The sequence below is a fragment of the Aethalodelphis obliquidens genome, unplaced genomic scaffold (assembly GCF_003676395.1).
Source record: "Aethalodelphis obliquidens isolate GAN/ISIS:26980383/991018 unplaced genomic scaffold, ASM367639v1 scaffold21, whole genome shotgun sequence".
In the NCBI taxonomy this organism is placed as follows: Eukaryota; Metazoa; Chordata; class Mammalia; order Artiodactyla; family Delphinidae; genus Aethalodelphis; species Aethalodelphis obliquidens.
Window position 1 is genome coordinate 18,215,667 of NW_020837965.1, and position 24,079 is coordinate 18,239,745.

At 49.7% G+C, this 24,079-nt stretch overlaps 2 protein-coding genes across 17 annotated transcripts; both read left to right on the forward strand.

Annotated features, from left to right (window-relative positions):
* Positions 1-4: 4 nt before the first annotated feature.
* LOC113627615 (interferon alpha-inducible protein 27-like protein 2) lies at positions 5-14,945 on the forward strand. 16 transcript variants are annotated; one of them, XM_027120443.1, is made up of 7 exons: positions 5-85; positions 4,546-4,671; positions 5,071-5,220; positions 5,773-5,986; positions 12,923-12,952; positions 13,976-14,137; positions 14,688-14,945. In XM_027120443.1, the coding sequence occupies exons 2-7, from the start codon at positions 4,633-4,635 to the stop codon at positions 14,894-14,896; spliced, it is 804 nt and encodes a 267-aa protein (XP_026976244.1). In that variant the 5' UTR covers positions 5-85; positions 4,546-4,632; the 3' UTR covers positions 14,897-14,945. The 16 variants fall into 16 exon arrangements, with proteins under 16 accessions (XP_026976244.1, XP_026976242.1, XP_026976236.1 ...); XM_027120441.1 differs by lacking the exon at positions 5-85 and adding an exon at positions 107-1,981; XM_027120435.1 differs by lacking the exon at positions 5-85 and adding an exon at positions 107-740 and having other exon boundaries at positions 3,732-4,671.
* A 1,594-nt stretch (positions 14,946-16,539) lies between these two features.
* On the forward strand, positions 16,540-21,425 carry LOC113627803 (uncharacterized; the record flags this gene model as incomplete). Its single annotated transcript, XM_027120866.1, has 4 exons — positions 16,540-16,900; positions 17,806-18,006; positions 20,422-20,646; positions 21,167-21,425. Coding segments are annotated over 4 exons (870 nt in total), but the record flags the coding sequence as incomplete, so codon positions are not given.
* Positions 21,426-24,079: the final 2,654 nt, after the last annotated feature.

Genomic DNA, 24,079 nt, shown 5'->3' on the forward strand with positions numbered 1-24,079 from the left:
GGAAGTCCCGCCCCCATTCTAGACCCCGCACTTAATTCGCTGCGCGCGGCGGGCTTCCGCAGTGCGGGTACCAAGAGCGCAGACGGTGAGTGTAAGGGGCCGCGCTGATAGGTCCTCCTCTCGGGCTTAGGGAGCGGGAGCAACAGGTGGAGCCCGCCGTACTTCCTCTGAAGGGGCTCTGTTCTAGCTCAGGTATGGGAACGTAAGTTCTTGTATTCTTGCTTTGGTTTTAGTGCAGTGGCTGTTTACGTACTGGCTGTATGCCTGGAGCCTCGCAAAAGTTTTAGCATGTAATTTACAACTCAACCAGCCTGTATTGGAGGTGTTGTTTTCGCTAGGTTTTCATGCCTCGCCTGTTGCTCACTGATGGTTGGGGAGGGTCGGGCTGCCTCCAGTAATCAAGCTAAACTGGGTCCTTTGTTATATGCAGAGAAATCAGCTTCACGGTAGTTACTCTGTTTTTCGAGGTGGGGATCACCAGACCATCTGGGAAACCTTTCCCATACAGTGTCTCTATGTCCGGTGACTTTGGGAAGTCCTAAAGGACAACGGGGGAATTCACCAAGCTTAGGTCGAGTGAGCCTCCCCACCACCCCGGAGCCACCATGGGACACAGCTCAACTCATTTCTTGGAGGAACTTGCCAGTGTGTCCCCAAGAGCCTGGGTGGCATAGTCTGCGCCCAGCTGGCGCCTGAAGTCCACGGGGACTGCACTTCCTGTGCTCCGGACTTCCTCATAGGTACTTTTCCATCTGGCTGTTCATTTGTATCCTTTAATAGCCTTTGTAATAAATCAGTAATGGTGAGTAAAGTGCTTTCGTGAGATCTGTGAGCCTTTTGGCAAATTATCAAACCCAAGGAAGAGGTCATGTAACTGAACCCAAGTCTGTGTGCCTGACGAACAGTGAGGCCAAACAATACCAAAACGTCATTTTGGAGCAGAGAAAGGTATATTGCAGGGTCCTGCAAGGAGACGGGTGACTCATGCCTTAAAAACCCAGAACTCCCCAAGCTTTCAGCAAAGCCCTTTTATAGGAAGGGTGAGGGAGGGGCGTGGTTAGTGTTTGCAAACTTCTGGGTGTCACATCCTTCGTTCTTGAGGTCAGGTCACGGTCACCATGTTCCTGTAAACCTCCACCAAACAAAGGTTATTCTCTGTTCTGACAAGGAAGGGCAAGGTCCCAAGGCACAACTTTCACCTTCCAAGGTCCAGGCAGTGCTTAAGAGGAGGGGGTCTCTGTGCAGACAGGTTACCCTGCCCGGGACCCTTAGTCCAGCACCCAGTCTGGGTTCTCCCGCGAGTGCCCAGGCCCTGCTAAGGAGGCAGATCTCAGCTTGTGGCGCCCTCTGGGCCAGGTCCCCAAACCCTGCCCAGCCGTCATCACTGAGGGACCCAGGCGCCCAGAACCCCAAGAGTTCGACCCAAACAACCCAAAAAACCTGTTCTGCTTAAGTTACCTGGAGTGACTTCTGTTATCTGCAGCCAAACCCTGACTAACAGGTGCATGGAACACATACACACAGTTTTCTCTTTTAAAAATTATTTTTAGTATTAGCAGATTGAACACATTTTCCAATATTTATTGGCCATGTATAATTCTTTTTTTAGGAACCACCTCTTCTAGTCTGAGTTCCTTTTTAAAGACAGTTCTTTTGAAAAATTGTTTCATAAAAACTTTCTTTACATTGGGGATTCTAATGATGCAAAGGGTATTGTGGGTTATTTTCCCCTCTCAGTAGATTACATGTCTCTTACCCTTGTTTGTGGTGTTTTTAATGTCACATGTGGTCTGATGGTACCAGTCTCTTCTGTTCCATAGGTTGTCTTTCTGTCTTCTAGTGACAGGAAATTCACAGAAACCAATAGGCCTGTTTCTCCAGGAGGGGGATGCCTCTCATGCCTTGAATTCTGCCAGGAAAGTAGATTGGATACCAAGTGACGAGGAAGAATGTTGTAGTTTATCTTAGGACAGGGCCGAAAGTAAGCTCATCACACGAGATGAATTGTGCCGAAGCACAGCAGTAGAGGGCTGCCGCTCGCTCAGGCAAAAACAGCGCCGTCTGTCCTGCTGTGGTAGCTTTTATTAAAGCATTATCTAGGTTTACACTTTAAGACTTGTTTTCTTAACATTTCAGAAGTGCCAAAGCAGCAACCTATGTTTTTATTAATTATAGAAGCAATAATTGGCTTTCGTGAGCACCTGCCGTGCTTCGTCCTTGAGCGCAAAAGCAGCACAGAGTTCCCACCATTATTCTGATTATACTGAAGTAGCACAAGGACATTTTCTTGCGTTCCCACCACTCTGATTAGACTGAGGACATCTCATGGATCAGTGCCCAAAGCACTCAATGCTTCTTCGCAGGCCCCCGGTTTGCCGGGGGGGCTCAAAGCAATCAGGACTGTTTGCAGTTCTGGCTTATTCGCCAGCCCCCAGTTTGCTGGGAGGGGTGGCTCATGGGTCACGTCTCCTTTCCATGTCCTCAGTTGTTCCACTACAGAAGAGGGGCTCCTGCAACCTTGCTCTGAAAACCTCTCCCCTCTGTGTCCCATGGACAGTGTCACCCAGTATCCCAGGGAAAACTGGAGCAGTTTTTGCTGAGCTGTTTGGGGCTGTTGTCCTAAAGCTAAGCAGGGGTGGGGGTGGGGAACAGACAGGTCCTAGGTCTGGTCCCTCATGTCCTTGTCTTGCACGAGGGACAAAGCCTCATTTCCCAGGACATTCAAGCATATTCCAAGCAGAGCCCTCTTCCGGCCCTGATTCTGCCCCTTCTTTCATTTCCTGCTCCTCCTTTTCCCCCCAGCTTCACACTGAGATTCTCACTTCCCCCTTTTTTCTCCTTATTCATTCTTTCATTCAAAACACATTTACTGGGACTTCCCTGATGGTCCACTGGTTAGGACTTCGCCTTCCAATGCAGGGAGTGTGGGTTTGATCCCTGGTTGGGGAGATAAGATCCCACATGCCTCGCGGTCAGAAAACCAAATCATAAAACAAGAAATATTGTAATAAATTCATTAAAGACTTTAAAAATGGTCCACATCAAAAAAGATTTTTTTTTTAAATATTTACTGAGCTCCTGACCCAGGGGAATAAGACAGACAAATCTATGCTTTTCATGAGACTTAATCCACTAGGGGCAAGGAACAGAAAGAAGTAAATGTAATAATAAAAATAAAAAGTAAAATAAATAAAATAAATAAATAAAAATAAAAATAAAAATAAATAAATAAATAAAAATAAAAAATAAAACCCATACTGCCTCCTTGGTTATTACAGATATGAGATTAGGGAACTAATCTGGAAGCAGAGTCCTGTCGCTCTCTCCCCTTCCCCACCTCCTATGCCCTTGCCTACCCTGGGAGGTCACTGTCTGGGAAGGAAGAGCAGTGTCAGAAGTTCTGCATGTAGTGAGGCTGCCGAGGACACCAGCTGGGTGTTAAAGTCCCCTACTATGATTGTGTAACTGTCAATTTCCCCTTTTATGGCTGTTAGCATTTGCCTTATGTATTGAGTTGTCCCTATGTTGGGTGCATAAATATTTACAGTTGTTATATCCTCGTCTTGGATTGATCCCTCGGTCATTATGTAGTGTTCTTCTTTGTCTCTTGGAAGAGTCTTTATTTTAAAGTCTATTTTGTCTGATACGAAAATTGCTACTACAGCTTTCTTTTGATTTCCATTTTCATGGAATATCTTTTTCCATCCCCTCCATGCTGCATGACGTCTAAGCCCAAAAGCCCAAGGAGGAAGTGAGTCTATCTCTTCCCAGGTTTGGTGCCAGACGGAACTCACCTTGGCATGCTAATGCAACGATGAGGCCTGCGTGGGTGAGTCATTCTGCGGGAGCATTATTTTCCCTCTCAAAATCCCTTCTTGGATATGTGAGAAATCCATAGTCCTCCTTTTTATAAAACTCGACTGCAATTCGTGTGAACTTTATTTTGTATGAGATCATCCTTCCCCTGCCTGCCATGATTTACAAATTTATAGCCCAAAACATTTTACCTTGGCTGACAAATGGCACAGAGCCCTAATCTCATATCTGTAATAACCAAGGAGGCAGTACGGGTTGATGGTTAACAGCATGATTTCTGACCAGTGCGTGGGTTGGAATCCTTAGTTGTGACCGTTGGCAAGTAAATTACCCTTGACGTGCCTTCGTTTGGACGCACATAGGCACTCACAAAATAGGTGCTATCATTACATTTACTTCTCTGCTTCCATCCAGGGCAGCTGTTACTGTGACCAGAGGTGAGTGTGCTGGGAAGGGGCTTGAGCCCACCTTTACCAGGAGACTTTGGGTACCTCCAGTCTTGTATCAACCCAGGTCACTCTGAAGCCCCCTAGGACTTAGGCTGGCCGGGCAGTGGGTGGGGCAGAGATGGATAACCAAGGAGGCAGTATGGGCAGAGATGGAAGTGCCCACAGGCTCCTATAGGACAGAGGGCAAGGCTGGGGCAACAGAGAGGTGCCCCTGCCCTCCCCCCACCAGTCCATCATAAATCAGGCAGAGCACTTCCGATTTTCATACTCTGTTTCTCAGAAAGATAGTGGCGTCCCTGGCTCTGCACCTGGTGTTCCCACACTGCCTCCAAGATGTCAGCTAAAGCCATAGAGAGCGGGGAAGGAGATGCCACTGAGCTCAGCCCGCTGGAATATCCCTCTGATGGTGAGTGCTCTAGGGAAGCTCCAGAGGGTGGGGTGGCCCAGGGCTTGGGGTGCCTGAACGAGGGCAGAGGGGGTCTTCTAGGTTCTGGCCTGGACCTGCCACCAGCTGCACTGTGCCCCATCAGATCTCTAACCTCGTGGGCCTCAGACTCCTGCTCTGTGAAGTCTGGAATCTGCCAGCTCTGCGTTGGTGCTGGGTCTCGCTCTCTCTGTCTTCTCCTTGGGTTCACCTCCAAGCATCTTTGTCACCTCTTAGCACAGCTGCCGTTGAGGTCCCCTCCCGACGTCAGAGTTCTTGGGAGTTTCGGGAGATGGTCGAGGGCGCCGTGTGGGGCCTCTGGTCCCTCAGCTGCCCACCCCGCTGGGAGCTCCCCCTCCTCTTTTTTTTTTTTTTTTCCAGAGGAGGATGAACCTTCCCAGTCAACCGACCAGGCCTCTGATGGTTCTCCTGGGAAGCCACCACAGGGGCCACCCCAAGGGCCAGATGGATCTGGCTCTGACCCCAGAGACCCACCCAAGGCTGGAGGAAGCAATTTCGCCCATTACGCAGGTAACTGATCCCTGAGCATCAATCCACGGGCCCTCACCCAACTCCCCACTGCGCAGTTCAGCCTTCTGAGTTGTCAGTGTCAGGCCCACCTTCCTGATAGAATCTCTCTGACACTCACATTGTCAGAAAAAGGGCACAGTATACATGAGAGATGAAATCAATGATGCTCTAGAATCAGAGGAACCACATGTGGACTAGCCACATGTCCCTGAAATGTGGGCCGTGGGACTGAGGAACTGAGTTTTAAATTTTATTTCATTTTAATTAAGATTTACATGGCACACATGGCTAGTGGTTCCTATAGTGGGCAGCATGGGCCTAGTGTATGACCTTGGGTGTGTGTGGCATAGAGTTCAAGATCCTTGGAAGTGAGGCGTGAGAACTTCAAGGCCAGTTTGTTGGAAATATCATCTGTGCAGAAACGGAAACCCTCAAGACAGGTCAGGGGTACTGATGGAGGGAGAGGTGATGGTGAGCCATGAGCTGCAGCCTTCAAGAAATGATGAGGTCTGAGGCTGATTTCGTACCTTCTCTCCCTTGCCTGGGACCAAGGCTCCTCTTCGTGCGGAGCTGGCTGAGCTCACTCCTGCAACTCCTGAAATCTCCAGAACTCCTTGTCCCAGCTGCCCCAGCACCCCAGTCCCTGCCGCTGTCAGATGTCCCTGCCAGCCCCAAGAGCTCTCAGCAATTCGACATGGTCCAGGCATGCTCTGCCCCGTGGTGCCAGGGGCTCCAGCCACAAGGCAGGACACACAGAGGAAGCAGGGTGACTTCTCTCTTTTTTTTTTTTTTGAATTTTTGAATTCTATTTTATTATTTTTTTATACAGCAGGTTCTTCTTAGTTCTCCATTTTATACATATTAGTGTATACATGTCAATCCCAGTCGCGCAATTCATCCCACCAGCACACCCCCCACCACTGTCCCCCCTTGTTCTCTACAACTGTGTCTCTATTTCTGCCCTGTAAACTGGTTTTTCGAGGTTCCACATATATGCGTGAATATACGATATTTGTTTTTCTCTTTCTGACTTACTTCACTCTGTATGATAGACTCTAGATCCATCCACATCACTACAAATGACCCAATTTCGTTCCTTTTTATGGCTGAGTAATATTCCATTGTATATATGTGCCACATCTTCTTTATCCATTCATCTGCTGATGGGTATTTAGGTTGCTTCCATATCCTGCCTATTGTAAATACTGCTGCAGTGAACATTGGGGTGCATGTGTCTTTTTGAATTACGGTTTTCTGTGGGTATATGCTGAGTAGTGGGATTGCTGGGTCATGTGGTAATTCCATTTTTAGTTTTTTAAGGAACCTCCATACTGTTCTCCATAATGGCTGTATCAGTTTACATTCCCACCAACAGTGCAAGAGAGTTCTCTTTTCTCCACACCCTCTCCAGCATTTGTTGTTTGTAGATTTTCTGATGATGCCCATTCTGACCGGCATAAGGTGATACCTCACTGTAGTTTTGATTGCATGTCTCTAATAATTAGTGATGCTGAGCAGCTTTTCATGTGCTTCTTGGCCATCTGTATGTCTTCTTTGGAGAAATGTCTATTTAGGTCTTCTGCCCATTTTTGGATTGGGTTGTTTGTTTTTTTAATATTGAGCTGCGTGAGCTGTTTATATATTTTGGAGATTAATCCTTTGTCCATTGATTCGTTTGCAAATATTTTCTCCCATTCTGAGGGTTGTCTTTTCGTCTTGTTTGTAGTTTCCTTTGCTGTGCAAAAGCTTTTAATTTTCATTAGGTCCTATTAGTTTATTTTTGTTTTTATTTCCATTACTCTAGAAGGTGGATCAAAAAAGATCTTGCTGTGATTTATGTCAAAGAGTGTTCTTCCTATGTCTCCTCTAAGAGTTTTATAGTGTCCGGTCTTACATTTAGGTCTCTAATCCATTTTGAGTTTATTTTTGTGTATGGTGTTAGGGAGTGTTCTAATTTCATTCTTTTACATGTAGCTGTCCAGTTTTCCCAGCACCACTTATTGAAGAGACTGTCTTTTCTCCATTTTATATCCTTGCCTCCTTTGTCATAGATTAGTTGACCATAGGTGTGTGGGTTTATCTCTGGGCTTTCTATCCTGTTCCACTGATCTATATTTCTGTTTTTGTGCCAGTACCATATTGTCTTGATTACTGTAGCTTTGTAGTATAGTCTGAAGTCAGGGAGTCTGATTCCTCCAGCTCTGTTTTTTTTTCCTCAAGACTGCTTTGGCTATTCGGGGTCTTTTGTGTCTCCTACAAATTTTAAGGTTTTTTGTTCTAGTTCTGTAAATAATGCCACTGGTAATTTGACAGGGATTGCATTGAATCTGTAGATTGCTTTGGGTAGTATAGTCATTTTCACAATATTGATTCTTCCAATCCAAGAGCATGGTATATCTCTCCATCTGTTTGTGTCATCTTTGATTTCTTTCATCAGTGTCTTATAGTTTTCTGAGTACAGGTCTTTTACCTCCTTAGGTAGGTTTATTCCTAGATATTTTATTCTTTTTGTTGAAATGGTGAATGGGATTGTTTCCTTAATTTCTCTTTCTGATCTTTCATTGTTAGTGTATAGGAATGCAAGAAATTTCTGTGCATTAATTTTGTATCCTGCAACTTTGCCAAATTCATTGATTACCTGTAGTAGTTTTCTGGTGGCATCTTTAGGATTCTCTATGTATAGTGTCATGTCATCTGAAAACAGTAACAGTTTTACTTCTTCTTTTCCAATTTGGATTGCTTTTATTTCTTTTTCTTCTCTGATTGCCATGGCTAGGACTTCCAAAACTGTGTTGAATAATAGTGGTGAGAATGGACATCCTTTTCTTGTTCCTGATCCTAGAGGAAATGCTTTCAGTTTTTCACCATTGAGGATGATGTTTGCTGTGGGTTTGTCGTATATGGCCTTTATTATGTTGAGGTAGGTTCCCTCTATGCCCACTTTCTGGAGAGTTTTTATCATAAATGGGTGTTGAATTCTGTCAAAAGCTTTTTCTGCATCTATTGAGATGATCATATGGTTTTTCTTCTTCAATTTGTTAATATGGTGTATCACATTGATTGATTTGGATATATTGAAGAATCCTTGCATCCCTGGGATAGATCCCACTTGATCATGGTGTATGATCCTTTTAATGTGTTCTTGGATTCTGTTTGCTAGTATTTTGTTGAGGATTTTTGCATCTCTATTCATCAGTGATATTGGTCTGTAATTTTCTTTTTTTGTAGTATCTTTGTCTGGTTTTGGTATCAGGGTGATGGTGGCCTCATAGAATGAATTTGGGAGTGTTCCTTCCTCTGCAATATTTTGGAAGAGTTTGAGAAGGATGGGTATTAGCTCTTCTCTAAATGTTTAATAGAATTCATCTGTGAAGCCGTCTGGTCCTGGACTTTTGTTTGTTGGAAGATTTTTAATCACCGTTTCAATTTCATTACTTGTGATTGGTCTGTCCATATTTTCTGTTTCTTCCTGGTTCACTCTTGGAAGGTTATACCTAAGAATTTGTCCATTTCTTCCAGGTTGTCCATTTTATTGGCATAGAGTTGCTCGTAGTAGTCTCTCATGATGCTTTGTATTTCTGTGGTGTCCGTTGTAACTTCTCCTTTTTCATCTCTAATTTCATTGATTTGAGTCCTCTCCCTCTTTTTCTTGATGAGTCTGGCTAAAGGTTAATCAATTTTGTTTATCTTCTCAAAGAACCAGCTTTTAGTTTTATTGATCTTTGCTATTATTTTCTCTGTTTCTATTTCATTTATTTCTGCTCTGATCTTTATGATTTCTTTACTTCTACTACTTTGGGTTTTGTTTGTTCTTCTTTGTCTAGTTTCTTTAGGTGTAAGGTTAGATTGTTTATTTGATATTTTTCTTGTTTCTTGAGGTAGGCTTGTATTTCTATTAACTTCCCTCTTAGAACTGCTTTTGCTACATCCCATAGGTTTTGGATCATCGTGTTTTCATTGTAATTTGTCTCTAGGTATTTTTTAATTTCCTTTTTGATTTCTTCACTGATCTCTTGGTGAAGAGATTTAGTAATGTATTGTTTAGCCTCCATGTGTTTGTGTTTCTTACGTTTTCTTTCCCTGTAATTGATTTCTAATCTTATAGCATTGTGGTCGGAAGAGATGCTTGATATGATTTCAGTTTTCTTAAATTTACCAAGGCTTGATTTGTGACCCAAGATGGGATCTATCCTGGAGAATGTTCCATGTGCACTTGAGAAGAAAGTGTAATCTGCTGTTTTTGGATGGAATGTCCTATAAATATCAATTAAATCTATCTGGTCTATTGTATCATTTAAAGCTTGTGTTTCCTTATTAATTTTCTGTCTGGATGATCTGTCCATTGGTGTAAGTGAGGTGTTAAAGTCCCCCACTATTACTGTGTTACTGTCGATTTCCTGTTTTATAGCTGTTAGCAGTTGCCTTATGTATTGAGGTGTTCCTATGTTGGGTGCACGTATATTTATAATTGTTATATCTTCTTCTTGGATTGATCCCTTGATCATTATGTAGTGTCCTTCCTTGTTTCTTGTAACATTCTTTATTTTAAAGTCTATTTTATCTGATATGAGTATTGCTACTCCAGCTTTCTTTTGCTTTTCATTTGCATGGAATATTTTTTTCCATCCCCTCACTTTCAGTCTGTATGTGTCCCTAGGTCTGAAGTGGGTCTCTTGTAGACAGGATATATGTGGGTCTTATTTTTGTATCCATTCAGCGAGCCTGTGTCTTTTGGTTGGAGCATTTAATCCATTTACATTTAAGGTAATTATCGCTATGTATGTTCCTATTACCATTTTCTTAGTTGTTTTGGGTTTGTTTTTGTAGGTCTTTTCCTTCTCTTGTGTTTCCCACTTAGAGAAGTTCCTTTAGCATTTGTTGTATAGCTGGTTTGGTGGTGCTGAATTCTCTTAGCTTTTGCTTGTCTGTAAAGCTTTTGATTTCTCCGTCGAATCTGAATGAGATGTTTGCCAGGTAGAGTAATCTTGGTTGTAGGTTCTTCCCTTTCATCACTTTAAGTATATCATGCCACTCCCTTCTGGCTTGTAGAGCTTCTGCTGAGAAATCAGCTGCTAACCTTATGGGAGTTCCCTTGTATGTTATTTGTTGTTCTTCCCTTGCTGCTTTCAATAATTTTTCTTTGTCTTTAATTTTTGCCAATTTGATTACTATGTGTCTCGGCGTGTTTCTCCTTGGGTTTATCCTGTATTGGACTCTCTATGCTTCCTGAACTTGTGTGGCTATTTCCTTTCCCATGTTAGGGAGGTTTTCAACTATAATCTCTTTGAATATTTTCTTGGGTCCTTTCTCTCTCTCTTCTCCTTCTGGGACCCCTGTAATGCGAATGTTGTCACGTTTAATGTTGTCCCAGAGGTCTCTTAGTCTGTCTTCATTTCTTTTCATTCTTTTTTCTTTATTCTGTTCCACGGCAGTGAATCCCACCATTCTGTCTTCCAGGTCACTTATACGTTCTTCTGCCTCAGTTATTCTGCTATTGAGTCCTTCTAGTGTAGTTTTCATTTCAGTTACTGTATTGTTCATCTCTGTTTGTTTGTTCTTTAATTCTTCTAAGTCTTTGATAAACATTTCTTGCATCTGCTCGATCTTTGCCTCCATTCTTTTTCCAAGGTCCTGGATATCTTCACTATCATTATTCTGAATTCTTTTTCTGGAAAGCACTTCATTTAGTTGTTTTTCTGGGGTTTTACCTTGTTCCTTCATCTGGTACAAAGTCCTCTGCCTTTTCATTTTGTCTAGCTTCTGTGATTGTGGTTTTCATTCCTCAGGCTGCAGGATTGTAGTTCTTCTTGCTTCTGCTGTCTGCCCTCTGGTGGATGAGGCTATCTAAGAGGCTTGTGCAAGGTTCCTGATGGGAGGGACTGGTGGTGGGTAGAGCTGGGTGTTGCTCTGGCGGGTGGAGCTCAGTAAAACTTTATTCTGCTTGTCGGCTGATGGGTGGGGCTGGGTTCCCTCCCTGTTGGTTGTTTGGTCTGAGGTGACCCAAAACCGGAGCCTGCCCAGGCTCTTTGGTGGGGCTAATGGTAGACTCTGGGAGGGCTCACGCCAAGGAGTACTTCCCAGAAGTTCTGCTGCCAGTGTCCTTGTCCCTTAGTGAGCCAAAGCCACCGCTTGCCTCTGCAGGAGACTCTCCAACAGTAGCAGGTAGGTCTGGTTCAGTCTCCCCTGGGGTCACTGCTCCTTCCCCTGGGTCCCGATATGCACACTACTTTGTGTGTGCCCTGCAAAAGTGAAGTCTCTGGGACTTCCCTGGTGGCGCAGCAGTTAAGAATCCGCCTGCCAATGCAGGGGACACGGGTTCCATCCCTGGTCCGGGAAGATCCCACATGCCGCGGAGCACCCAAGCCCATGTGCCACAACTACTGAGCCTGCACTCTGGAGCCTGTGAGCCACAACTACTGAGCCTGCGTGCCACAACTACTGAAGCCCACGCCTAGAGCCCACGCTCTACAACAAGAGAAGCCACCACAATGAGAAGCCTGCGCACTGCAACGAAGAGTAGCCCCCGCTCGCCACAACTAGAGAAAGCCTGCCTGCAGCAACGAAGACCCAACGCAGCCAAAAATAACTAACTAGATAAATTTATAAAAAAGGAAAAAAGAGCGAAGTCTCTGTTTCCCCAGTCCTGTCAAAGTCCTGCAATGAAATCCCGCCAGCCTTCAGAGTGATTCTCTAGGAATTCCTCCTCCCGTTGCCAGACCCCCAGGTTGGGAAGCCTGACGTGGGGTCCAGAACCTTCACTCCAGAGGGCGGACTTCTGTGGTACAATTGTTCTCCAGTTTGTGAGTCACCCACCCAGCAGTTATGGGATTTGAGTTTATTGTGATTGCGCCTCTCCTACCGTCTCGTTGCACCTTCTCCTTTGTCTTTGGATGTGGGGCACCTTCTCCTTTGTCTTTGGATGTGGGGCACCTTTTCTGGTGAGTTCCAGTGTCTTCCTGGCAATGACTGTCAGGAAGCAGTCATTTTCATTTGTATGGAATATTTTTTTCCATCCCCTCACTTTCAGTCTGTATGTATCCCTAGGTCCGAAGTGGGTCTCTTGTAGACAGGATATATGTGGGTCTTATTTTTGTATCCATTCAGCGAGCCTGTGTCTTTTGGTTGGAGCATTTAATCCATTTACATTTAAGGTAATTATTTACCTTATTTAAGGTTCTTGTCACTCGAGGTGACAAGAACCTTGCCAAGAAGGAACCAAAGCAGGGTCCCTTCTGGTGGGGGAATTAGAGATGCTTCCTGCAGAAAGTGACAAGTAGGCTGAGTCCTGGAGGACGGGGGGCTTTCGCTCCAACTGTAGCCTGAGAAGGGTATAGGGTGTCTGGAAGAGGGAAAGACCAGAAAAGTCAAATTTATTCCATCGCAAATGAAAATAGCATGCTTTTCTTGATTTTGTTTTGTTTTGAGAAAATGATACCAAATGTATTGACTTCACAGAGCAGCATGAAACTTTTTCAAGGCAGGTGCCCCTCGCCATCTGGAGCATAACAGAGCTCCAGACTCTCGTCCATCCACCTCTGCATTCTCAGAAAATCAGACTTCTCAGGAAGAGCAGGAAGAGGCCAGGCAGGGGCTGCTCTCTTCTCTGATCCCAACTCCAGGGAACCCCCTCCCACTGTGGCAGCAGCGGGGGTGCAGGGGGAGGCCAGTGCCATGCACTCATGGGGGTGCTTTTTGTCTCCAGGTATGGCCTCTGTAGCCGTGATTGGAGGAGGTGAGTCTCTTTGGGAAGAAACTCAGGCCCTCATCTGACCCTGGGACCACCTGGCCTTGACCAAGCCCAAGATTGCCTTGAGCCCCAGGACATAGGTGGGTAAGGGTGCCGTGGGCAGGGGACAGAGTTGGAACACTCGAGGTGACAAGAACCTTGCCGAGAAGGAACCGAAGCAAAGCCATTCAAAGCACCCAGGTCCAATCTCAGCTTCTCCCAAGTGCAAACCGTGTGATCCAGGCGGGTTGTTAAATCTGTCTCAACCCATGATTCCTCCCCAGAAAGCAGGGCCAGTAGTACCTCCGGAGGGTTGTAGGGGATGTGTCAGCTGAGCTGTAGGGATTCCTCGGACTGCTTTACAAACCCTCTAGCTTATCCTGTGAGCCCAGAGGCTTCCAGCTGTGCCCCTGGCCAGCATCCTCTAACACGGTGGCCAGAATTCAAGAAAATGAAAACATTTCTGTCACACCAGCCACAGTCTCAGGTGCTCATTGGCTACAGGCGGCCAGCGTGTTGGACAGTGCAGATACGGAACGTTTCCTGGTTGCAGAAGGTTCTATGACTGCATTCTCTGGAGATGTAGGGGACCCCTGGGGGGACGCCCACAGGCAGCTGCAGGGCAGAGGGCAGAAGCCACCACCCCAGCACCTCTTCAGAAGAGCAGCTCTGTTCTTATTCTGTGGGCCCTGTGATAGGGGGAAAGACGCTATTTTCCCTGCCAAAAGGGGGCGCTTGAAGACCACTGCTCCTTTAATCTTATTTCACACAAGGGCGGTTGAGGCACAGGGAGGACAGGTGAGCCTTCCAGGACCACAGCAACACAGAGAAATGCACAGGCCTGGGTTCCAGCTTCTTGGCAGGGCCCCGTGCACTCGTGTCCACTTCTACAGCCTTCCTTTGCCTCAGGCCCCGTGGCTCTCACGAGGGCGACGTGGACCCCTCACCTCATCCCCCTCAGGAAGGTATCAGGGAGAACTGGGGAGTCTGTCCCCTGTGGCCAACCCTAAAGCTTCTCTCCCGCTACAGCCGTGGCCGTGGGGGCTGTGCCCGTGGTGCTGGGCGCCATGGGCTTCACCGGGGCAGGAATCGCGGCCTCCTCCTTAGCGGCCAAGATGATGTCAGCGGCCGCCATTGCCAATGGGGGCGGAGTTGCCGCCGGCAGCCTGGTGGCCACTCTCCAGTCCGTGGGTAAGTGTCCGGGCGGGAGGAAGCGGGGAGGGTGTGACACAGCAGCACAGGATTCAGGCCAGAGGCTAAGCCGGAGGGAGGGCCTGTCTGCTTCCTCCAGCTTCGTGGGCATCAATGTCCCTGGTCCTTTGACTCTCCCTCACTGTTCCCTCTTCTGGTTGGGGGTGGGTTTGGGGGCACTGGGGGCGTGCAGCGCAGCAGGTGCGCGTTCCCCATCAGCCCTGCAAACCTGCGTAGGGCCCTCACCTCGCTGGGCCCAGCCTCGTGCTGGGGAGGGAGAGGCAGAGACCCTGTGCCATTTCTCAGAGGGTCTGTCCTGTCGCTGGTGGAGTCACCACCAGAGTGCGTGTCTCCTCTTCGGGCAGCCATGGGCAGCAGCCCCTCCCCAGAGCAGACCTCCTGGGGTTTCAGGAAGTTGAGGAGGGAACAGGACTGGGATGTCTGGGTCTTGGGCCTCCTGTGGGTCCTGGGTTCTCTGACCTCCCCAGTCTTGCCGGGAGCTGCCGGGGCTGCCTGTCCCCTTGTGCTCTAACCCCCTCCTCTCTCCCAGGGGCAGCCGGACTTTCCATGTCATCCAACATCATCCTGGGCTCGGCTGGGTCAGCTCTTGGGGCCTGGCTGTGGGGTAGAAAAAAGAAAGCCCCTTCCTCTCCTCCACCAGGATCCAGTACTGAAGCAGAGAGGGGCTCCCGGGCTGGAGATGACCCTCCAGGGCCTCAGGATGTCAGTCCCCCAAATGACAAGTCCTCTGCCTCCTAAAATCCTTCAAAGAAGCATAGGAAATAAAGAAGAGATGCTGTGACCTTCACGAGTGTCTGCACTGCATTCTTGTCCACCAGGCAGGGCGCAGTGCATCTGCAGAGCCATGGCTTCAGGGTTGGGGGCAGCAGGAAGTCTGTAAGAATGGGCACTGATGTCTGCGACAGGAAGCCAGGTCTGTTGCAGTCCTGCCACCCAGCTGTGATCCTGGGAAGGTCATGCCTCCCCTTTGAGCCTCAGTTTGCTGCTCTTTGGATGGGATCGTGGATCACATGTCTTCAAAGATGTCAGCCAGAGGCAGCAATATAGGATGGCTTGGCCCTGGGGTCAGTTTGAGCCATTGACCCTCAGTTATGAAACACTTTATCCTCAGGGATTCTTGACCCCTCCCCTCCCCACCCAAGACTCTGTGTCTGACTGTATCATGAGTCTAGGAACTCAGCAACACTTGTCTGCCTGGCCTGGTGGCCTTTGGAGCTCTTCAGGTAGGTAGAGAATTTGCATTTCTCCAGAGAGCTCTGTCCCGGTTGGTGTAGAGCTCAGGGTCCTTGGGGTCCAAGGGAGACTGGCCAGAACCTGCAAGGACAGACAGGCCTCCCTCCCCTGGTGGGGCTCCCAAGAGGCTCGTCAGTGCAGAACGCTCAGCTGTCTCCTAAGGCCCACGGGCTGCCTGGCCCTGGGTCAGGTGGCAGGCATTCTATGTGTGTTGACCTGGCCTCTGCCACCTGCCTGTCTGTCCATGCAGATTACCCATACCCAGTTTCTGGCAGCCCTGCTTCCACTTTAGACTGGAGTCTCAGATCTCGTCCTGTTGGCTCCAGGACCCCGGCCCAGGTCCCCACTCTGGCCTTCACCCCCGTCTTCCTTCACGGCCCGTCCTCCACCAGGCTCTCTCCCTCAGATGCTGCCCCAGTTCACTCATACAGCTCCCAGCTAGCCTCAAGGGCTCCCAGAACACAGACAAGCTCAAGACCCACAGGTCAGTTCCACATCTTCAGAAAGTCTGCTCCTGTGGGTAAGACAGGCAGGGGTGGGCAGGGGTGGCTCCTTCCTGCCGCCCCTACCCTCGGGGGGCGGGGAGCTCAGCGAGTGGAGGGGAGACCCGTCTGCATCCACTGGAAGAACTGTCTCATGTTTCTCATCTGGGTGGCTGCAGGCAGAGAAGCTGGGTCTTGGGAGGGAAGTGACTTAAGCCCCCAACTGGGCTCTGGGACTCTGGAAGCCATGAGCCTAGTCCGTGCCCGGGTGACCCTCAAGCCGTGAGCCTGGGTAGGGGGAAGAGACAAGCATTAAGAGGAACCGAATCAGAGCCATTCAAGCCCACGCTTTGGACGCAGCTGGACCTGGGTCGAATCCCGCTTTGCCAAGCCAACCTTTGTGATCTTGGATGAATCTCTTACGCTCTCTGTGCCAGTATTTCCTCATCGTAAATGGGGATAGTAATCTCATCCTTCTCGCTGAGTTAGTGAGGAGAGTGCATGAGAACAGGAACCCAGAACAACCTGACTGTGGTATAGGCCTTAAAAACGTAATTCGTTCTGATTTCCTAATTCTGGCACATTTTAAATTACTCCATGGAGATCTAAGGGAGTTCTAGAAATCTATGTTTCAGGAGGAGGGAAGCAGCCCACCTCGGGAAGTAAAATCTCCCTCCAGCCCCCTCCCCACCTTCCCCTCACACAGGTCCTTCTGTAACCCCAGTACCATATCTTGGACCCTTCCCAGGCCTGCATCTTCCACAAGCTCAGAGCAGCCTCTCTACCCCTTGGAGCCCCTTGAGATTTTTAAGGGCAGTGGGTGTGACCCCAGTTCTGGTGTCCTCATCTCCCTATCAAAGCTCCACTGTTTCAGGAGTTTGGGTGCCGGTCAATTTCTATGCCATAGAATTTACCAGTGCTGTCCTCTTAGCCTCTAACCTGGCTTCCAAGATATTGTCTGCAGGGAGCCTGGTCAAAGTGGGCGGGGCAGCCTCTGGAGGTGTCTTGGCAGGACTTCCTTGGCTAAGTGTTCCTGGCAGGGACTGGTGGGAGCTGGCTTGGGGGCTAGGGAGGGCACAGGGTCCTGCCCAAGGACCCATGGGAGGGGACAACAGCATCACCTTCAGTCTCTCTCCCTCCCCTGTCCTTCCCCTTGGGTGTCCGCCCTGGCTTTCCCTCTGCGAGGGGTCAGAGGGAGGCAGGTCCCTGGGCACAGGGGATCTGGGCGCCCTGCCCTCTCCTTCTTAGAGAGGGGGGGACCCTGCGGCTGAGGCCCACTCTCTGGCTCTCACTTCCCCGGGATTCACCACCAGAATTCTCCTCCTTTAGGTTTTTACCTAAGCGTCCAACCAGCCTTTCGTAAGTTTGTCCTGATGGATCTCAGATCCAGAGCGTTGATTTGAACAAAATTCTTCAATTCAGGCCCATTTTCTTCAATTAGTTCTTGGAAGCCCCCTTTCTGGCTTTATTTATTTATTCTCGCTGTTTATCTTCCCTTTTGCCTGCAATTCCCCCCTCTCATATTAGAACGTCAGCCTTTCTAACATGTTGAACGTGTATCTGTTTTTCGTATATATTTCTGTAAAATGGGTGTCGCTTTTTGTTTGGATGTGTTTTAATTTACATACAGAAGAGTGTACTGTATATCTCATTTTATTTCTTTTATTCCACACTTGACAGCTATGTTTTTGAGATCCCTCAGGGTCGATAGGTGAGCTTCTAATCCTTGCTTTCAATCGCTGCAAAGTGCTCCAGCGTGCATCCGCCACCGTTCAACTTTCTGCCCCTGGGGTGGACCCCCGGGGTCCTCCCACCTCTGCCAACGGAAGCTGTACAGGATGGAATTGGCTGGGGGCTGTGGGCGGTGACACAGCCTCCAACCACTGCCCAACCTCTGACCTCTGACTCCTGTGCATCACCCTCTGTTCTTAGGACTCACCCTGTCATCCAACGCTGCCCTGGCTGGGGCCACATCTACCCTGGGATCCTTGCTGGGGACGCTGAATGGCTCCTACCTGCTAGGATGCCCTGCTGCGGCCCTGACCACTTTCCCACTAGGAGATAACTGGCCCTGGGTGATAGATAACCCTCCTTGGACGCCTACCTGGGCCACAACTGGCAGGAGTCCTCATGGTCAGAAATATGAGGACTCCTCAGCTTACGAGAAACGATTCATAAGATGAAAAGAATCAGAACAGCTGAATTTGATCAAACCCTGTGATATCCTAGTCACTAAGCTTAGCACTTGACATTTATCAATTCACTTAATTCTCATAACAACCCCAGAGAAAGATGATGTTGCCCCTTATTTACAAATGAAGGGAGCATTGTCCACGGGCCCTGAGCTGGGAGGTGAGGTGGGGTGGGTAGCTGTTCCGGAGCCTGGGACAGGAAGTAGAACAGAAAGGCAGGCGCCGGGGCCTGGGAGGAAGGCTCAGGGCAGGGCAGGTTCTGAACAGCCCAGAAGGGCCATGCTCCTCCACTCGGAGATGTCCACTGGGGGAGCCCTGCAGGCAGGCCATCAGACAGACAGCACCCTTTCCCCTGGGCCGTCTGTGTGTTGGGGCCCAGGTGCGCCAAGCTGCTGGCCAGCCTGGCATCGTCTCTCCTCCCAAACAATAATGCTGAGCCTCAAATACCCTTTAACTGGGCTCCTGATTCTTGAGTCTCTGGTTCTGTACCCCAACCAGGTGGCCCACTGGTCACTTAGGGTTTAGCTTTCATACCCCTTAATCTCTGTAATTCCTTCCCTGCCACCCCAAAGCTCTCTTCTTGGGGAGCTGGCTGAGCTCACTCCTGCACACCCTGCTAGTTTTAGAACTACTGGTCCCCGCTGGCTGCTGCAGACCAAGACCTCTGCCAGGGAGTTCCAGGGACTCAGCGTTGGGGAGCCAGGCAACTATGGTCCAGTGTTGTGAGCGGCTCCAGCCACAGGGGATCAAGGATGGTTCTGATTGGGAGGGTCAGGGTCAGCTTTCCAGAGGAAGGGGCAATAGGTGGGGCCTTGGAGAATCAGGAACATTCAATGCGTCCCAGCACTGTTCTCAAGCAGCCTTCAGGCCTTCAGCAGTGCTTGCCCTGATTTCAGCCGGGTCCTGCAAAATGAAACACACCTCTCCACAAGGATTTACTGCTGTCGAAGAGGTTTCCGTGGACGGAAGGAGAAGGTTATATAACGCCCCCCCAAGACACACACTCCGAAAACACCAACCCTATTTCAGATGAACTAACATCCCGGCTCAGAAGGCGTGACACTCACTTCGCCTCTTCCTGCCCCAGTCAAACCACCATGCCCTAAATTACTTTGCCAAGAGTCCCGCATTCACTGTGAAGGGGGCTGCAGCGGCACACCTTCCTTCCCAAATTGGTAAGGTTTTTTGTTGTTTTTTTTTTGACCAAACCTGGCTAGGAAGGCAGAGAGAAAAAAGAACTTCTGTGCTTCCCACAAACAACCCCCAAGCAACCAGTCCGCAGACATTAAAAAACACGCAACAAAACCCCTGTCTGATGGTTGGATTTTTCTGGAACAAGGCCCTCAAACCCCGTCTCCAGATTACTCTAGGCCGACGCATGCAGGTCCACTCAGGACAGGTCATCCGCCTACCCAGCAGCCTTTGCCAAGCTCAGGGCTGTGGCTCACCTTCTCAGGAGGAAGCAGGCAGGGGTCCTTCCTTCCTGTGTCTCCCAGCCTGGGGAAGCCCCCCCATAGGTGGGCTGTGGGCTCAGGGAGTGGAGGGGCAGCCAGTGTGGATCCACTCACAGAATGTTCTTTCGGTTTCCAGCCAAGGCTGCTGCAGCTGTGGCGGGAGGAGGTAAGTCTCTGCCGCGGAAACCTGCGCCTCGTCCATCCCCAGGCCCTGGGACTTGGGGAGCCGCTGGCCTTGCACCTGCCCCAGGCTTCCTGTGCGTTGTAGCGGAGGAGGCGCTACAGTGAGGAAATGGCGAGCTTCCATGTGGCACAGAGGCAGCCCCAGCAGGGGCCCAACCTCCCTGCTGAGCCTCCGCCCCGTGGCTTTGAACTCCTCTGGGTTCAGCTTTCCTCGTGAAAATCAGGCCAAGGCTGCCCATTCAGGGTTATTGTGAGGGTTACGTAGGATGAGACACGCGCACAGTCTGGACCCAGGAGGTGTGTTAAGGGGAAGCCACTGGCTCAGCGACTCTGGCTCCCAGTTGCTCTGCGGTGATGCCGTGGAGACCCAGAGTTGGGATCCAAGCCGGGCTCAGAACGTGCTCCTTGCTTTATGCTGGGCCCTGGGTAGGATTTGCTTGTATTAAAGATGTCCTCAGCGAAGACAAGAAGCTTGCAAACCTCCGCCCCGCCCCCAACTTAGTTCCAGGATTTTACTAAGGCAGAAGCTGAGGCCTTTCCCGAGGAAGGTCCTGCTGCGGATCAGAGGCCTGACCCCGGTGACCCCGCGGCCCTCCCCTCCGCTTTCCCCACCAGCTGTGCTGCCCTCGACTCCTGACTGCGGGCCGGGCCTCGAATCTCTCCCAAGCTCAGGCTTTACCCCTTCTCCAGGCTCCCTGAAGTCCCCCAAGCTTGATGTGCTCTGCGTGTGTGCTGTGGGAGCGTGTCCATCTCCCCCTCAACCCAGCTCCTCGCCCCCTACAGCCCTGTCGTGGGGGCTGTGCCCGTGGTGCTGGGCGCCGTGGGCTTCACCGGGGCAGGAATCACAGCCTCCTCCTTAGCGGCCAAGATGATGTCAGCGGCCGCCATGGCCAACGGGGGCGGAGTTGCCGCCGGCAGCCCGGCGGCCACTCTCCAGTCCGTGGGTGAGTGTCCCCGATGGGGCTTGTTGTGGAAGGTGAGGGAGGACAAGAGCCTCAGAGCATCCAGCCCTGACCTTAGCCCTGGTGAGCCCCAGTCTGCCTGTGCCTTTGTCTCACCCTCCGTGGTCACTCTCTCTCTGGGTCTCTGAAGCAGGTGCGTTGCTGGGGGAAGATGCTCTGGCCTAGGGTGTGCTCAGCTCAGGCTGACTCTGCCCAAAGCAGACTTTCTGAGTTAGCTGGGGCGTCTCTGTCCCACCTGGGGCTCGGCCTTCTTCCCCAGAGAGAGAGGCAGCTCCCAGCACTCAGTTTCACCACCGGAGTTCATGCCTTTGGGTACCTGCTTGCAGCAGCCTTGCCCAAACAGAGATCCTTGGGGGTTGGGGAAACAGAGAAGGGTTCTGGGTGGGATCTCTGGGCCTGAGGTTCTCCTGACAGGCCCTGGAGTCTCGGACCCTATGGTTCTGCCCCACAAGCTGCCCCAGCCTGCCCGTCCCATTCTACTCACCCTCTGCTTCTCCCCCAGGATCAGGTGGACTCTCCCTGTCACCCAAAGTCCTCCTGGGATCCACTGGGTTTGCCCTTGTGTCCCTCGTGGTGGGCTTGTGACAGCTCCCTGTCACTCCCTTTGCAGAGAAGAGGACCAGGTAGTGCCCTGCTCGCCAGCCTGATGCAGGAAGGGACCAAACGCTGCACCCCCAGAGGAAAATAAGAAATAAAAATGAGTTGTTGCAACCCCTCCGCATCCCTTCCTTCTTGTTTGCCTGAAGTCGGGGTGGGGGAAGGCTCACTTCTTTTAGAGCGACATGGTGTCGGGGTGCCCAGAGATGGACTGAGTCAAACGGTGAAGCCTGGAACCTGTCCTTGCCCAGCTTCAGACTCTGTGTGTGACCCCGGGTGGGTCACCTCCGCTCTGGGCCTGCATTCGGCCCTCTCTATATGGGGAGTTGGTCTGAAAGACCTCAAAGGTCCCAGCCAGGGTGGGTGTTTTGGCTCAGTTCCTGTGCAGAGTCAGGAATGGAAGGGGAGGGAGCATCCTGTTTGGAGCCTCATTTGCACGCACCCCACTCCTACCCTCTGCATATGCAATGGCTATTTCCTAAGTGGCCTGGCTGAGGCTCAGAAAGCAGCGGCCCCAGGACGTCACTGTTTCCTCCCAAAGTCAAAGTCCAGCGCCCTGGCCTTTTTCCCCCAACAGCTAGAAAGAAAATCTAGTTTGTCAAGGGCTCTGATCTTTCTGCTTCAGGACCATGGTCCCTAAATATCCTTCTCCCCCCAGTACAAGGTCTTGTAGAAACTTCTCATCGCCAGGATGGGATCTATCCCAGAACATCAGAAAATTCGCTTGCATGTTGATTCACTCCTCCTTTCCACGAACTCTTTGAGCGTGAGCTGTGGGTCAGGCACTGGGCTGTGCACTAGGGAACTTGGCCTTTCCTAGGTAGCACTCTTGGTCTGCTGCGTGGGTGGACCAACAGGCACACAGCCATTGATGTTGCCCTCTGATGACACCAGAGGCCACACCAGGGCTTTGGGGGTGCCCAGAGGGAAGGCACATCACAGCAGTGTCTTAGTCCATTCAGGCTGCTATAACAAAAATACCATAAAATGGGTGACTTATAAACAACAGAAATTTATTCCTCACAGTATTGGAGGCTGAGAAGTCAAGAGATCAAGGCTGCAGCACATTTAGGTTCCTAGGTGGCTGTCTTTTCACTGTGTCCTCACATGATGGAAGGGGAAAGAGAGCTCTTTGTGGCCTCTATTAGAAGGACACTAATCCCATTCAGGAGGGCTCCACCCTCATGATCTAAGCACCTCCCAGTGTTTCCTCCTCCTTATACCATCACCTTGGGGGTTAATATTTCAACTTCTGAATTCTGGGGGGACACAGACATTCAGACCATAGCAAGCATATTGGGGAAGGAGAGCTTGGATTCTATCTGAGGGTTTTGGAGAAACACTGAAGGGTTTTCAACATGACCGTGACCCTACCACAGATCCTATTTTGCATGAAGGGGGACCCCTTCCAGGTCCCGAGAGTGGGCTCTTGTCTAACACTTGGAAATGAATTGTCCAAGGAGACACACGTGCTGACAAAGCAGGTGACTTTATTGGGAAGGGGCGCCCTGGTGGAGAGCAACAGGGTCAGGGAACCCAGGAGAACTGCTCTGCCACGTGGCTCGCAGTCTCAGGTTTTATGGTAATGGGGTTAGCTTCTGGATCGTCTCTGGCCAATCATTCTGACTCAGGGTTCTTCCTGGTGGCGTGGGCATTGCTCAGCCAAGATGGATTCCAGTGAGAAGGATTCTGGGAGTTTGGCAGGACACATGGACGGGCGAATCCTCTCTCCTTTTGACCTTCCTTGAATTCTTCTGGTTAGTGATATCTTGTTAGTTCTGTGTCCTTACCAGGACCTCCTGTTGTAGGATAACTCATGCAAGTGGCTACTATCTTGCCTGGCCAGGGTGGGCAGTTTTGGTCCGTGGTTCCCCTAACACTACACCCCTGCACACCCTGTCCTAGATGCCATCAGCAGCCTGGCAGGATCTCAGTTTCCAACAAGAACCAAACTTGTGAGTCTGGTTTTATGGACCTTTTAAACGTTAACTCATCCGTGTGCTCAAGTGGCTCCTAGTGAGGTCAGTGAAGCATCGTTGTACCCAACCATAGGAGTAAACTCCTTAGGGGAGTAATTAATTCAACACTTGATTCTTTTTCTTTCCGCCATTTTTTTGATGTCTTGGAGAATCTAAGAAAAGCTGTGAACGTTTCCCCCCAAAATGCACACATTCCCAAAATAATGCTCTAACTTCAAGTCCTTCATTAGAGCCTCCGAGGGTCCTCCTGGCGCTAAGGGCAAAAGCCCCGCCTTAACTACAAGTCCGAGTCTCCCACAAGAAGGGCACTTGCTCTGATTTGGATCTGGAAGGATGGAGACCACCTTCCTGGAAGGTCAAGACCATCTGAACTTCTGACTGACAACTATCAGATGATAAAAGCGTGTTATTTTAAGCTGCTAATTGCGTGGTAATTTATTACACAAGACTGGAAACTAATACAGCTTTGATTCCCCCTCTCTCTCTACCCAGCTGAGGTTGTTCACTCAGGAGCTGGCTGAACACACTCTGGCCACCCCAGGATTCCTGAAACTTCTGGCTTCAGCTGGCTCCCACCCTGCCCCTGTGGACTCCTGCCTGCTCTCAGGAGTCCCCAGTGTCAGAAGCCAGGCACATCCACTGATCACCATGTTCCTGCACACAGGGGCCCAGTGTGCTGCAGGGCAGTGAAACAGGAGGGAAGGGGGCAGGGCACAACGTTTCAAAGAATGACACAGCCATGGAGGATGCAACACAAACTGGTTAGAACCTACTGTTTTGCTGAGAGACTTACTCTCAGGTTTCAGGTTCGGAGGATTGTTGGCAAAATAACCACTCTA